Raw genomic sequence first — 14,994 nt, 5'->3', positions numbered from 1 at the left:
TTTAGATTTCCTGCATGGCATGGGGTTGGACTGGATGACCCTTGCGGTCTCTTCCAACTCTACGATTCTATGATTCACCATCTTAATTAAACAAGTCCTGTTCCTAATATATGCTGGGAATTAAGATGCATTCACTACAAGTGCCCTCACCACATAGGCATGGAATATGGCTTGGGGCCATTACAATGTACAGTGGACCCTTGTTATACGCTGGGGTTTGGTTCCAAGATCCCCCGTGTATAACAAAATCCATGTATGCTCAAGTCCCATTAAATATAATGACATAGCAAAGTGGTGTCCCTTATAAAGAATGGAAAATCAAAGTTTGATATTTGAAATTTATTGCTAGCCCACCAATGCAGTGGGTCCTCTGGAGTCTTCAATTTATGGCAACCCTATGAATGAGAGTGTGGATGCAAGATACTTTTACAACCATTCCTTCAACACCATACATATGAGAACTCAGGCAAAATCTGAGTCGTAGTAGATAGAAGGCCAGATATCAAAGAGATCAAATTTAGGCTTGATTAGCAGCATTCTTTAGGTTTTATTCCATCCTTAAGCCTGCTAGGCCCACTTCCAAATCCAAGTTCCAATCACAATTTACTGGGCTGACTGGGTTGTATAAATTGTGCACGCACACAGAGACATCAGCCAAACCTTCCTCACAACATTCTTGTAGGGATAAAACAGCTTGGATTTGGAAATGAGCCTAGTAGACATAAGGGTGGAATAAAACTCAAATAGGGCTGCCTTTTTTTCTAATGATCCATCACTGGAGAACAGCCTGAGAGCCAGCTGTGTTGGGTTAAGCTTCTTTGGGTTAAGAAAGGAAAGACAGGCTCTGTCAAGCATGAGGAGCATCTGTTGTCACCAGGACAACATGGGCAACAAGCTGTCACTGTGACTACAGCTTGGAGGTGGGACTTTGGATTTGTGAAACACCACAAATCAATCCACTGTGGGAAAGGAACAAAGTGCCTGGTTAATACAAACTCCACAAGAACATCCAGAAGCCAAAGGCAAGTGGAGGGGAAATGACTTTGTATTGTGTTCCTGATCTGGTGCTGGGGTGGGAAGTACAATTCCCTTGTTGCTGGAAATCAGTAAGAAAAATCAGATTTATCTCTTTACATCTTGCAGCTCTGGCATATAGTACATTTTCAAGGCCATTGTTTGTATTCAGTCAGGTATATTTAGGGGAAGGTGAAACATAGGCACGAAAGAAATGTAAAGATGTTGGGGGGGGGGGAATGACACTGGTGCATTAGAGGTCAGGACGGAAATAAAAATGCTCATAATATCACATACGCCCAAAAAAGCTACTTAGAATAGCTATTTGTTTGTGAATCATCCATTGCTTGAAAATGCCATTGTATGGCATTAGTTCCACATGGTAGTTCTTTAATATAAACAGCTCTAGCAATTCACTTGCTACCATTTCAGCCTTCAAAACTGTGGAGTCGGGTTGAGACCATCCTTAGAAACCAATATTGGGAAACCAAGGAGGAGAGGGTTAAGACTCTTTTTGCAAGACTTGTCCACAAGAATGAGAGTATACAACTTTAATAGCTCTAGGAGAGAGGCTGTGTGGACAAGATGGAAGGACTCAGTGTGACAGCAAAACTGGGTGCATCATTCTACAATGCAGAAATAATGCAGTTTGGCACCACTTTAACTGCTCCATCCTACAAAGTCCTGGGATTTATAGTTTTGTGAGGACCAGCACTCTGCAGAAAAGGCTAAAGATTTTGTCAGACTACAAATTCCAGGATTCGATAAAATTGAGTTACAGCACTTAAAGTGGTGTCAGACTGCATTATTTCTCCTAGAATACTGAAGGGATATTGAGGATGGGTCAAGCTTGTTTTCTGCTGCTCCAGAGACTAGAACCCAGAGCAATGGATTCAAACTAGACAGTTTGACAGTGGAAAAGGCCGCCTCAGAGAGTGGTGGAGTCTCCTCCTTTGGAGGTTTTTGGAGGACTAGGATTCCAGGAAACCAAGGTCTGAATTCCTACTCAGCCATGGGAATTCATTGCATGACCTGGAGCAAGTTATACTCTCTCAACCTAAGAGGAAGGCAATGGCAAAGTTTCTCTGAATAAATCTTGCCAAGAAACCCCTGCAATGGGATTATTAAGTCAGAATTGAAGACGTGCAATGAGAACAAGAAGGGTGACTAGAAGGAGGAAAGAGGTCACCCCGCTGGGGTTGCCAGGTAAAATGTGGAGCCTGGGTCCTATACCTGATAAGCGGCACCTGCTGAATAGGGATAAGGCCCAACCTCAACTGAACTGCTAGTTAGCCTCCTTATCCCAACCACAACCTTTTGTCTCTGAAGCAGTGACAGTAGTTCTTCTGCAGAAGGGTGCATATTTGGCCCAGTGGATGTCAGCTGTTAACTCCAACTTTATAACATTTAAGGCTGAAGAACAAGATAAAACTGAACTCATGGAAGAAACTAACAGCAACATTGAAGAAAATGAAATGAAGACCAAGCTCTTTGCCACACCAGTAGCTAAGTTAATGGAAGCACAGAAAAGGGCAGAAAAGTTTGCTGAAGAAAAAGAGGTAATATATGTATATTTTCCCCATTTGTTTCCTTTTGCATCTGCACAGTGGTAGAAGCTGATGGCATCTCTGATTTTTGTTGTTGTCGTCGTCTGTCTTCAGGTCATTTCTGACTGATGCAGAAGTGTTTTTGTAAAGGACTGCCTTTAATGTTCTCTCAGATGTTCCTCAAGGAATGGGAGTAATCATGTGAATTATTTCTAATTATTTAAGAAGTGTCTGGGTTTAGATTTGTATGGAATATCCTTCTTGTTCTGGGTCAAAACATCCAATCAGCCCTGAAGCTCACTGGGTGACCATGGGCTGATAATTCATATACTACTTCATAGGATTGTTGCAAGGATAAAATATGATCAAGAGGAGGGAAAGAACAGTTCTGAGTCTATCAAAGAAAGAGCAAGTTAAAAATGCACATGTGAGGACAAACCAGGGTTTGCTTCCCAGCTTCTCCCCGAAACCCACTGTCACATTCTCTCAGCCTCAAGGGAAGGCAATGGCAAACCTCCTCTGGACAAATGTTGCCAAGAAAGCCCCATGATCGGCTTGCCTTAGGGTCACCATAAGTTGGAAATGACTTGAAGGCACATAACAACAACAACAAGGGCAAACATATACAGCTCTCTTAAGAGAAATTCCCTGTATACATATTTGGTCATGTAACATAACTTCCTATTTATTTCTATGACAAGGGAGAACAGGTTCACAAATGGAAGCGACTTTATAACAGTTCAGTAGCTATTTGTCCTTTTACACCAGCAGTAGCTTTCTATGTCTTTGGCAGAGATATATGTATATCCCATCACCAGATATGTAAACTTGAAGATGTCAGGGACTGAACTGGAACCTTTTTCCATAAAGAAATAATATGACAAAAATCAGGATTGCTGGACATTCTACAAAACAAAAATTGAATTTATGTTGCATCAAAGTCATTTTTTGCACTATAATCCATAAAACAGAAAGTCAAAAAACCAGACTGAGATCCTATGTTGGGGCATGCACACCTCACACATGCTACCCACAACCCACCTTTTAAGCAATACAAAACAACATGGTCATTTCCTTTGGTTATTCCTGAAGATGATATATCCAGTCAGCTACATAAAAAATAGCTGAAAACTTCTCCATGGTCCTCCCCTCCAAAACACAGAAATCGCAGCACTGGGGGTTGGGACTGTGTCACTTAAAATATATGTTTTGGGGAAGATTTTGATCATTGTACAAATAAAGAATTCTGACCTCTGCAACAACCCAAAAAGTGGGTTACAAGAGCAAAATTTGTGTGTATGCTATTGTAACTCACTAATAGGATGTCAACTGAGCCAGTGAGGTGCAGTGATTTGAGCTCTGGACTACAATTCTAGAGACCAGGGTTCAAATCCTATTCAGCCATCGAAATTGCCTTAGCAAACCACACTCTCTCAGCCTCAGAGAGCAGCAAAGGCAAACGTCTTCTGAAAAAATCTTGCCAAGAAAACCTTGAAAGCAGCCACCAAGAAAACTGTCACATATGTCCTCGTCAAACAAGCCTGTAACAGTGGTGGAACTTGAAAAAAAGCTATCTCCTGAGTATCCTAAGATAAACAAGGGGATCTTTCAGGGCACATCTAGAACCCCCAGGGTCACTTTGTTTTGAAATAGCCATGGAAGATTTGGTTGGGAAAGAAAAACCTCCTTCCGTTCAGCCTTACATATTTTCTTTTTAACAATTTTATTTTGTGTGTTATGTTTTTACAGGCACATAACACCTGCAAAGAACTAGTTAAATGTGTTGTGCTCACTCGAATTATCTATGGAAACGGGCACTGGCGGTTGGCACAGGCATTTGCCAACCTTGCTCACAGCTACCTTATGCTCCAAGGTAACGCATTTGCACAAAAAATGGAAGAAGAACCACCATGGTCCTAATTTCAGTAGTAGCTGCCAAAGAGCAAAAACCAAATTAAAACAGTTATTATTATTATTATTATTATTATTATTATTATTATTAAGCTTTATTTATATAGCGCTGTAAATTTACACAGCACTGTACATACAGTCTTTTGATTAGATGGTTCCCTGCCCTCTAAGGCCCAGGAGTATTTCCAAAAATAGGCATCCCATTGTTCACATGTGTGAGCAATTTTAGGCATAGAAATATAATAAATGAATGGGTTAATAATTAATCATATACCAACTACAATAGATAGCAACAGAAAAAAAATCTTCACATGGAAACCCATTTTCAACAACTGTAACCTGATCCAATGCATTTTTAATCAATTAGTCAAATAACATAAAAAACATGGATGTCATTCAAAGTTATTAGTTGAGCCAGTGTGGCACAGTGGATTGAGTGTTGGACTACAACTCTGGAGACTGGGGTTCGATTCTCTGTTCAGCCATGAAACCCACTGAGTGATCTTGGACAAGACATATGGTCTCAGCCTCCCCAGGGGAAGGCAATAGCAAACCTCCTCTGAACAAATCTTGCCAAGAAAACCCTGTGCTAAGTTTGTCTTGGAGTCACCGTAAGTCAGAAACAACTTGAAGTCACAAAGGCAAACAACATTATCTCCACACTGCCCAAATATAGCAGTTTTATACCACTTTAATTATGGTCTTAACTGTCCCTCTACCGTTTAAACCGGATCATAAATCAGTTTGAACCGGTTTAAATGACCCTGGTTCACACTTGAACTGAATTGCTGAAGCAATTCAGAGAGGGGGGCCATGCGCTAGACCTATTTAACCGACATCTTTTTGACATTGATTTTTTCCATGTCTTTGGATAAATCAATTCCACGCAATGTGAACCAGATGCGGATTGGAATCGATTTAAATTCGCCCTTTGGCCGGCTGGCGTGGGTCCATTTTGAATCAATTCATTCGTGAATGTGAATCACAAGTGGGTTATTTTATTTTATTTTGCAGCAAGAAAATGTGATCGGGCAAATGTAGTGTGAACCATGGTCCGCTGCCGAACCAGTACATCGAATCGGTTCACAAAGCAATTTATTTGTAAGTGGGAATGTGGCCTACAGTGGCTACTTCCTATCAACTTCTGGGACTGATAGCTTAGGGAGATTTTAAGCATTCGCTAGTGCAGTGGTTCTTATGACTTATGGACCTGGGGATGTTTAGCCTGGAGAAGAGAAAGTTAAGAGGTGATATGATAGCCCTCTTTAAGTATTTGAAGGGATGTCATATTGAGGATGGAGCAAGCTTGTTTTTTGCTGCTCCAAAGAGTAGGACCCAGCTACAGGAAAATAGATTCCACCTCAACATTAGGAGGAACTTCCTGACAGTAAGGGCAGTTCAACAGTGGAACAAACTTCCTCCGAGTGTAGTGGAGTCTCCTTTCTTAGAGGTTTTCAAACAGAGGCTGGAAGGCCATCTGTCGGAGGTGCTTTGATTGTAATTTCCGGCATGGCAGGGGGTTGGACTGGATGGCCCTTGGGGTATCTACCAACTCTATGATTCTATGACCCCAGTTTAATTGTCTTTTGTTGCTGCGGACACCCAACTGGATTATTTCTGCAGTGTGTTTGGACCATAGTGAACTAAACCCTCTCTAAGCAGTTTACAAGCCAATAGACACTATTGCTTTAAACACTAATCAATGTTGGTAGATTTCTTAATGCAAAATAGGAATTTTTAAGAGGTGAAGTGCAAAACAACAATTTTTCCTACCTCCAGGAAATATAGGAAATGCTCAACCACATTTTGAGATCCTTTCTGTAAAAGGAAAAAACTGCCACCTAGTGGCTATTTCATGGTTCCATCGTTACACCCTGTGATAGTTTGGCCTTAGGGTTGGATAAGTTGGAAATGACTTGGAAGGCACACAACAACAGCATCATTACAGAAAGGATAGCTAGCCTGTGTGTCATAAGAAAAGCAATAAAAAGCATTGCAGCACCTTAAGACAAATTCTGCCAGCCTCATACTTTCTGGTGTCATCCCCAGCAAGCAAAAAAATGTAATCCCATATATTACAAGGAGAGAAGGTCTCAGAACTTTGCTTTAGACACTAATTGATGCTGGTAGATTTCTTAATGCAAAGTAAATCTGTTAGTCTTTAGAACAGGAATGGGCAAAGTGAAGCCCCCTGAACTGAAAATCCCAGTATTCCTTGTCATTGGCTAAACTGCCTAGGGCTGATGGGAGTTGCAGTCCAGCAACATTGATGGGAATTCACTCCCTACTTTAGGAACATCGTTGCTATTGCCACAATGAAATAAAGATCTTTCAGCCTGAGGATTTTGTCCTCCTGTCACCCTGGTCAATGATCAATTTGTTTTAGAGGAACTAATCAATGTTTTCACACTGTATTGGGAAGATCCACTGAGAGAACATTCCATCATGAAATAGTTCATACATCATGCAAAACCCCAGACTGCAGCCTTTCTTTTAGTTGTGGGATTATAATGATCAGTAATAATGACCACTGATGGTTCAAGCCAGGTAAAGCCCCTACTGCATGGGTTACATGCACTGTAAAACATAATAACTAAAACACTGAATTATAATAAAGCTAAAACACTGGATTATAGTGACACCTTGAGGCTACATTTTCCATATCAAAATTCCAAGTTTCCCCAAACCCCTCCAGAGCCTTCACCACAATCCAGCCTCAGAATGGATATTTGTGCCTTCAGAAGTCTTCAGGGGTGAGATTGGCCAATCAAAATTAGAAGCGTCTTTCTGGATACTTCTGTTTTAGCAAAAAGGAAAAAAGAAGGTTCAACTTACCAAGCCCTAAAGGTATGTGAAAATGGGACCCTTTTTATCCCAGACCCTTGGCAAATTCCCAGTTCTGGTTTACAAGAACATTTCATTGAACCTTTTGTTTAGAGATAGATATGTATTCTAGACTGCTCAGTGTTTTTAAGGTAATCTTGTTAATTCATCCAGGTCTTCCTGTTCAAGCTAAAAAACATGCAAACTCAGCCAAATATTCTATCTTCATGAGGAAGAGTTCCCCTTTGGCATCTACAGAGGAAAGAAGAGAGATTCAGAGCACTCTCGTGACCATCTATTACACCTTGGGTGTAGCAAACCTGATGCAGAAAAAATATCCTTCCACTGCAGGGACTGGTGTTGTACACATGGATTTGAGAAGCCCAACCAAGTCTTATGCTGAGCTCTGAAACTCACCACGTTGGTCTGTGACAATCATTCTTTTAGGTTACCATTCAAAGTTGCTTGTGGGAATAAGATGCTTTTATTAACTCCTTGGAGCAGGGCAGCAGGTTGTGATCCCTGATCAGATGGTGTCCAGATGTGTTAGAGTTACAATTCCCATTGTCCCCACTCATGTTGTCTGGAATGATGATGATGGTGGTGGTGGTGGTGGGACTCAAGATGGTTAACAACATATTTAAAAACAAATCAAGAATTATACAAAAACATTGATAAAAGTATCATAAGAGTTATTTAAAAAGCAATTAAATAATATATAAAAACAATAAACATTACATACGGTACTTGTTAAATATATAGTGGGGGTTGCAATTCAACAGGTTTGGTGGGTGCCTGGTTGCAGATGAGATACAGAGATTCCATAGACTGATTTATTAAATCAATCAGTTTTTATTATGTGATCATGGACCATACGCTGATTCTTTGATGGTATCAAAAGCCACACATGTATCCTTCTATGGAGACCCCTGGTGTTAATTCAGTATGTGTGACCTTCAGGTAAGAAATGAGGGGGACAGAAAGTTGATTCAAGCAAGCGCCACTGAAATTAACAATGGATTTTGCCCCTTACCCCCCAAAATCCCATTTTCCATTTCAGGCACTGACAAGTTTGAGACCAGCCCTGTGAAAATCTAAAAATATTGTCACACAATGTTCACACAAATATATATTTTTAAGGTAGAATTCAAACATATAGCCGTGTTAGTCTGTAGAATCAGTATGTAGAGAGATCTTGTAGCACATTTTAGATTAACTGGAAGAAAGAAATTGGCAGCATGAGCTTTCCCAGACTTCAGTCTATTTCCTCAGACTGAGGTCTATGAAAGCTCATATTTCTTATAGGTCCTTTTGCTTTCTAAATCCCATGACAGTCAAAGCAGCCACCTGACACATAACCCACATGATTTATTGAATCAATCTGCTGAGGCCTAGTCCCATATGCCAGAAATGTGCATAAAGTTGATATTCTAGATAGAGGTGGGCAAAGTGTGGCTCCCAGAACCATTTTGTGGCCTCCAGGGTCCCCCAGTGTAATTTATAAAAATGCTCCCAAATTACCCACAAATGATTTCTATGGGATTTCCAAACGTTTGGTGTCCCTGCACTGCTCAGGGAGTCAAAAGTTTGTGACTTTTAAAAATTGCCTCAAAATGTCCCAAAATGGCCACGAAGGCCCCAAAACATGCCCCCATGTCTCATACAGCATGTTTGGGGGCACTCTTTTTTTTCAGGAGCAGGTGTTGCCTTCCAATGTCTCCTAGAGGTTTAATGTGGCTGCCTAATCTTCCACATTTTCCCATCCCTGTTCTAGAACATGAAAATGTTCTCTGTACACACACTTGCATACACACACAAAGTGATAGAGATAGAGAGAGAACAAACTTTGAGTTTTCCTTGACTTTTCCACTGGAAAAGAATCCTACTGCAATCTGCAAAAGGCAGACAGGATTATGGAAGAATTGCAGGGGACAGAGACTACTGGATTTAGAGTATCCGAGAGAGACCTTATGGCAGCATTGGGCAGGTAAGAAAGAAACCAACAGCCTGATTCTGAGCTAACAAAGAAGATCCCAATTACATATTGGAAAGACTACAATGATATAGTTATTTACCTGGGAGTAGGCACTATTACACCCAGTATTAATAAACTCCTGGACTTTGCAGTGCAAATATTTCATGGCGCTGGTGAATACATTTCATATTTTTGTACGTGAGATCGTATACATCTCGAATAATTTGAGAAATTCCCATAACCAAAGTAAATCCCTGGTACATGGTATTCCTATTTTTTTAGCTTCATTGGATTTCTAATAGCAAGCTCTCACACTCACACATTTAGTCCTATTCACCAACCCCAGGAACTAACTGGCATGGGTAGATGAAGCATGTTTTTTCTTGTGAACATGCAAGAGAGATGGCCTGGTTTCCAGCTTATTGGAAACTTCCCATAGTCTTTCACATTTTTAATGTATGTGTCTGTTGATAATATTTATGTTGGTCCCTCCTTTTGAAATGGTTGACCATGATGACTTATCAGCTCTAGGTCCTTGTTTACAATTCTTGTGAATATTTGTTCTTCATGGATAACCCACTGCAGATGTTTCCTGGGGCATGTTGAACTTCAACATATCCTGTTTTGGATGCTTCTCAGCATATACACAATCTCTTTTGCAACCTCACCACTTCTCTACTTTCATTCTTTTCAGTGCTCTGCATCATAGGCCTGTTACAGACTGCCAAAATAAAACTGCTCCGGGTCTCTTTGGAGGTATGCTCTTTAAATGATGCATGCATCCGAAGAATCCGGAAGCTGCACCAAAGCTGCACTCCAGTGCTTAGGAATGGAGTGTGGCTTTGGCGCAACCTCCGGACTCTTAGGACCCATGCATCATTTAAATAGCATACCTCCAAAGAGACCCGAAGCAGCTTTATTTTGGCAGTCTGTAACAGGCCTTAGTCTCCTGTTTGTGAGCCAGTATGGCATAGGGGATTGAGAGTTGGACTATGACTCTGGAGATCAGGGTTCAATTCCCACCTTGGCCATAAAACCCACTGGATGACCATGGGTAGGTCACACTCTCTCAGCATCAGGAGAAGGCAATAGCAAAACCTCCTCTGAACAAATCTGGTCAAGAAAACCCCATGATAGCTTTGCCTTAGAGTTGTCACAAGTTGGAAGGTACTTGAAGGCAGACAACAACAGCAACAAGTCTCTTCTTCAGTACCTTTCCTGAACAGCTTTCCTAATATAAAACCAGAATTTGCACATACTTCATGATACGCTATCAATATGGGTAACATTTATTTGTTTATATGACCCATCATTCTTTCAAGATGATGGAGGTGACATACAGGAGTCTCCTTTCCCCTGACTTGCCCTCTTGTCAGTCAGACAGAGGAAGAGTGATCAGGATAAAGTAACTGAGTTTTAAGACTCAATGGGGACTTTGGATTACCAAAACCAGCACTCTAACCACTGTACTGTACAGTTTTTTCATTGTTACCAAGAAGTATAGTGCAATTTGCTCTTACGGCTTTGTGTAATCTAAGCCAGCAGCATCAGATGCAAAACCGACTAACCTTTCTGCTACATCTGTTTCATGTTTTCAACAGCAACTATTTAGAAAAGTTACCTTTTTTTTTTACAGGACTAGAAAAATCATCTCACAGTTCTTTTGTTTCAGGGCAAGTTTGCAGAATAACAAGTTAGAGCTGGCTGCCAGGTACTTTGAGAAGGCAATTGAAGCTACAATATCATCTGAAGGAGAGACGGCTCCAGAATTGATCAGTCTTTATCAGGAAATGGCTGAAATGGAACAAATAAAGAAAAACCATGAAAAAGCCATAAGGTGTTTATTACAGGTAAAGAACCTCATAAAATATAAATATGGCATAAAACAGGATTTATGCTGAACCCTGCTCAGCCATGGAATCCCACTGGGTGATCTTTATTTTTATTTATTTATTAGATTTATATTCTGTCTTCTCCCAAAATGGGATTCAAGGTGACCTTGGGGGAGTCATACACTCTCAACCCCAGAAATCCCCATGATAAATTCACCTTTTAGAGACAACAGGAAACGTGTCGCCTTCCCCTGAGAGGGACAATCAGCTTGAAATATCTCATTCTGCAAAGACCAAGAAGAGTCATAAAATTTCCCATCTGCCCCTCCAGGAATGAGATGAGTTAAGGTAGAATTTTACAACACCAATGCTGCAGAAATAATCCACTTTGTCAGGGCTCAATGTTACAGAATTCTGGGAACTGTAATCCTGTGAGACATTTAGCCTTCTCTTTCATAGAGTTTTGGTTCTATAACAAAATACAAATCCCAGAATTCCATAGCACTGAGCCAAGACAATTAAATTGGTGTCGACCTGGATTATTTTTGCAATGTGGATGCAGCTCTAGTCTGACACAGCCTCTCTTATTTATTCTTCCTTATTAATTATGTTTTCTATCTAGACCACATTGATGTTGTTTGGCCACATATGCACTGATTTTTTATCTGTAAAATATATTCCACTACCTAACCTATTTTCCCCTTATAGTCCTAGCCATGTTACTGGGATAAATTTGAGCCCTGAGAAAAATAGCTTTATGTGAGGGAAGGTCTGCCAGATATTTTAGGTAGCAAATTAAAAAAAATGTCTATCCAGAGAGAACCACAATAGAGCTATTCATTGGCAAAATCTCAGTTTCTTCTTGGTAGGCCTATTCTACTTCAGCAGCTCTATACAGCAAATTCAGCCCACAAGTGGCATCAGTGGCTTTGTTACTGGCTAAGGCTTATGCAGCAACGGGAGAAGAAAAGGATGTTGGTAAGTAAATAGTAAGGCACAGGAAAGATCCTTAGTTCATTTTCTTTCTAAGAGATCTCATTAAATTGGATCTTTTTGTTATGGAATGGAATCTGTTCCCATCTCCCCATCTCATTTTTTTATTTTTATTACTGGTACTTTTTGTCACTGAAATTGATATTCTGAAATGTTACTGTGCAGCAGAGCTATTCCTTTTCTGCTGCCTCCATAATCAAGTTGGTGCATATCCTAGATTTTGCATTTTTACCCCAATGATGTAGCAGCCACTTCCTCCCTGTGGAACACATACACACAAAATAGCTTTAAAGTGAACTTAACCATCGTGATATGATATGGCTTCATTAAATGGAACAAAACACTGAAAAGTAGAAGCTTGTTACTTTCTCACCAAATGATAGGACAGTATACTACCTTCATGTTTTACCTTGGAGATTATTGCCCAGCTAAATAAAGCGTCTTACTGCTTCCAAATTCAGTCTTCATTCGGGCTATACGCTGGTGTTATGGCATGGCTTTTCTCCCCAAAACTGCCATCCGGGTACAATCCGGCTCCAATGCTGGCCCTATGCTTTGGCGGCCATTTTTCAAAGGAGCTTATCCCTTGGTGTTTTAAATCAGCTCCAGCCTCTCAGGCTACAGCCAGGATGCGGGATGGAGGCGGAAATTATCACACACTGAATCGCCTCTGAATCACTGGCCACCACCATCCCAGGTCCAAGTCGTGCTCCACCAGCGCTTCTTAGAAGTTGGAAAGCTTTCCGACTTCTAAAAAGTGCTGGTGAAGCATGGCTTGGACCCGGCTGGCACCCAGGCTGATGGCGGCTGGCAATTTAGCAGTGATTTAGTATGCGATAATCCCTCCCTCTATCTTGCATCCTGGCTGCAGCCCGGGAGGCTGTAGCCAATTTAAAACGCCAAGTTATAAACTGCAAAATCGGGAGCCTTCTGACTTTGAAAAATAGCTGCCGAAGCAAGTTCAGGGACCCGCATTGGAGCCAAGCTGTACTTGGATGATGGTTTTGAGGAGAAAAGTCATGCAATAACACCAGCATGCAGCCCAAATGAAGATTGAATTCGGCAGTGTTAAGATGTTTTATTTAGCTGTGCGATATTCTCCTTAGTCTCTTGGGTTTTCCAAGGTCCCTAGAGCATACCCAGTAAACTGTCCTAACTTGGACACACACACAAACACACACACAAAAGTGGGGATTTGGGGATTATGGCTCATATAGCTGATGACAACCTCACCCTTACCTCCCTGTATGCAAAGGGACCTTGTAGCAACTTTGAGACTAATTGTACAGAAAGAGAAATAACACATCTCACCTCCCTGAACAATCTATTTCAATATTAAGCAATCTGTTTTTATATTGTAACAATTTAATTTTGTTTTAATGTACCACTTTTCTATGTTTTTAATTGTATTGTTGTTTTAAAGTTGTGAGCTGCTCTGGGTCCCAGTTCTGGGAAAAGAGTGGATACAAATCATCATCATCGTCTGAACATTCAAATGTATTCAGAAACTCAGGCCCTGCATAGACGAGCACCCAAGTACGTACTCCGTACATACTAGGGTTGCCCGGGGGCGTCTCTTTTAGACGCCTGCAACCCTAGTACGTACAGAGTACGTACAAAATGGCGGGGCCCTGTTCACATGGGTGCTGCCATTACATCACCGCCGCGCCACCTCCAAACGAAGAGGTGTGGATGTGACGTCCTGGCGCCGCTGAAGGATGCCTGTGGCGCCCTTTCCACGATGCTAGAAGGAGCTCCATTTTGGAGCTCCTCCCTGGGTTTGTGTCACTGGTGCAGCCTTTACACGGTTGCGCCAGCAACACAAAAGGAGAAAGGGACCGAGCAACCCCTTTCTCTTGTTCTCCGCCGCTGTTGGGTGCCCTTGGGGCATGAAGCCCCAAGGACACCCCTTTCCAGGCCGCGAGGAAGCGGCCTGGAAAGGTGGCGGATCGGGGCCTCTGGGCTGCTGCTGTGGCAGCTGAGGCCCCGATCTGTCGGGGAAAGGGGCAGTCTGTACACCGCCATAGCTGTGCAAAGGGATCTTGTAGCACCTTTGAGACTAACTGTGAAAAAGAAGTTGTAGTATTAGCTTTCATAGACTTGGTCTACTTCCTCAGATGCAAGTCTATGAAATCTTATGCTCCGTCCCACTTCTTCTGCACAGTTAGTCTTAAAGTTGCTACAAGGTCCCTTTGCATACTTCCAAGTGTATGTTTCTTCATGGTAAATGACTCATGCTTACAAAATCTGTCTATTTAATACAAAACATGTATTGTGTTCATTTTCTAGAGGCTGCTGAAAAATATTTCACTGAGGGCTTCACAGTCTACAAAGAGGCACTTGGCATGGATCATTTTCAGACAATTAACGCTGTGGAAGACTACAGTAAATGGCTTGCACGAACAGGGAGAAGAAAGGTAACAGATCCAGCAGCATTTAGCAATAGCATTTACATTTTTATACTGTTTCATAGTGAACTCGGTACTCTCTAACCTGTTTACAATCTGTACTGATTGTAAATACAGATTGTAAATAAACTGACTGCAAATACAGATGCAATGGGGCTGCACCACATTAATTATAGCCATGCAAATGGGATGAGGAAGGGGACCCACAACCAGCAAACATTGTTGATAAAGCTTGTTTTTAGATATTTATATGGTGATTGTCTAGAGCAGCCATCTTCAACCACTGGCATCCTGAGTCTAGATAGAACTACAAACCCCCTCATCTCTGGCCATTGCCTATCCTGGGGGCTAATGGGAACTATAAGCCACCACAACATCTGGAAGACACCACTTTTGGGAAAGATTGGCCTAGAGAATGAGACTTGCACTTGCTACATTATCACCCTGAGCTTTTTGTTAAATGAATTAGAATTTTCCCAACTGCCCTTTGG

General features: G+C 41.4%; 1 protein-coding gene across 2 annotated transcripts in view; it reads left to right on the top strand.

Annotated features, from left to right (window-relative positions):
- The first annotated feature begins 947 nt into the window (after positions 1-947).
- Positions 948-14,994, top strand: part of TTC23L (tetratricopeptide repeat domain 23 like) — a 20,274-nt gene continuing 6,227 nt past the window's right edge. Inside the window, exons 1-8 of one of the 2 annotated variants that reach the window (XM_089496730.1) lie at positions 948-1,022; positions 2,427-2,573; positions 4,311-4,434; positions 7,470-7,629; positions 9,166-9,282; positions 10,943-11,120; positions 11,972-12,080; positions 14,385-14,512. In XM_089496730.1, the coding sequence (XP_089352856.1) occupies positions 2,454-2,573; positions 4,311-4,434; positions 7,470-7,629; positions 9,166-9,282; positions 10,943-11,120; positions 11,972-12,080; positions 14,385-14,512 (936 nt within the window). In that variant the 5' untranslated portion in view covers positions 948-1,022; positions 2,427-2,453. Of the gene's footprint in view, positions 1,023-2,426; positions 2,574-4,310; positions 4,435-6,705; positions 7,320-7,469; positions 7,630-9,165; positions 9,283-10,942; positions 11,121-11,971; positions 12,081-14,384; positions 14,513-14,994 lie in introns of those variants that run through there. The other variant, XM_089496732.1, reaches the window with a different exon arrangement.

This window comes from Sceloporus occidentalis, unplaced genomic scaffold (assembly GCF_023333645.1).
Source record: "Sceloporus occidentalis isolate IW3139 unplaced genomic scaffold, rSceOcc1.0.p SCAF_1, whole genome shotgun sequence".
Lineage (NCBI taxonomy): Eukaryota > Metazoa > Chordata > Lepidosauria > Squamata > Phrynosomatidae > Sceloporus > Sceloporus occidentalis.
Note: the sequence above shows the minus strand (reverse complement) of the source record. Positions and strands in the feature narration are given on the sequence as shown.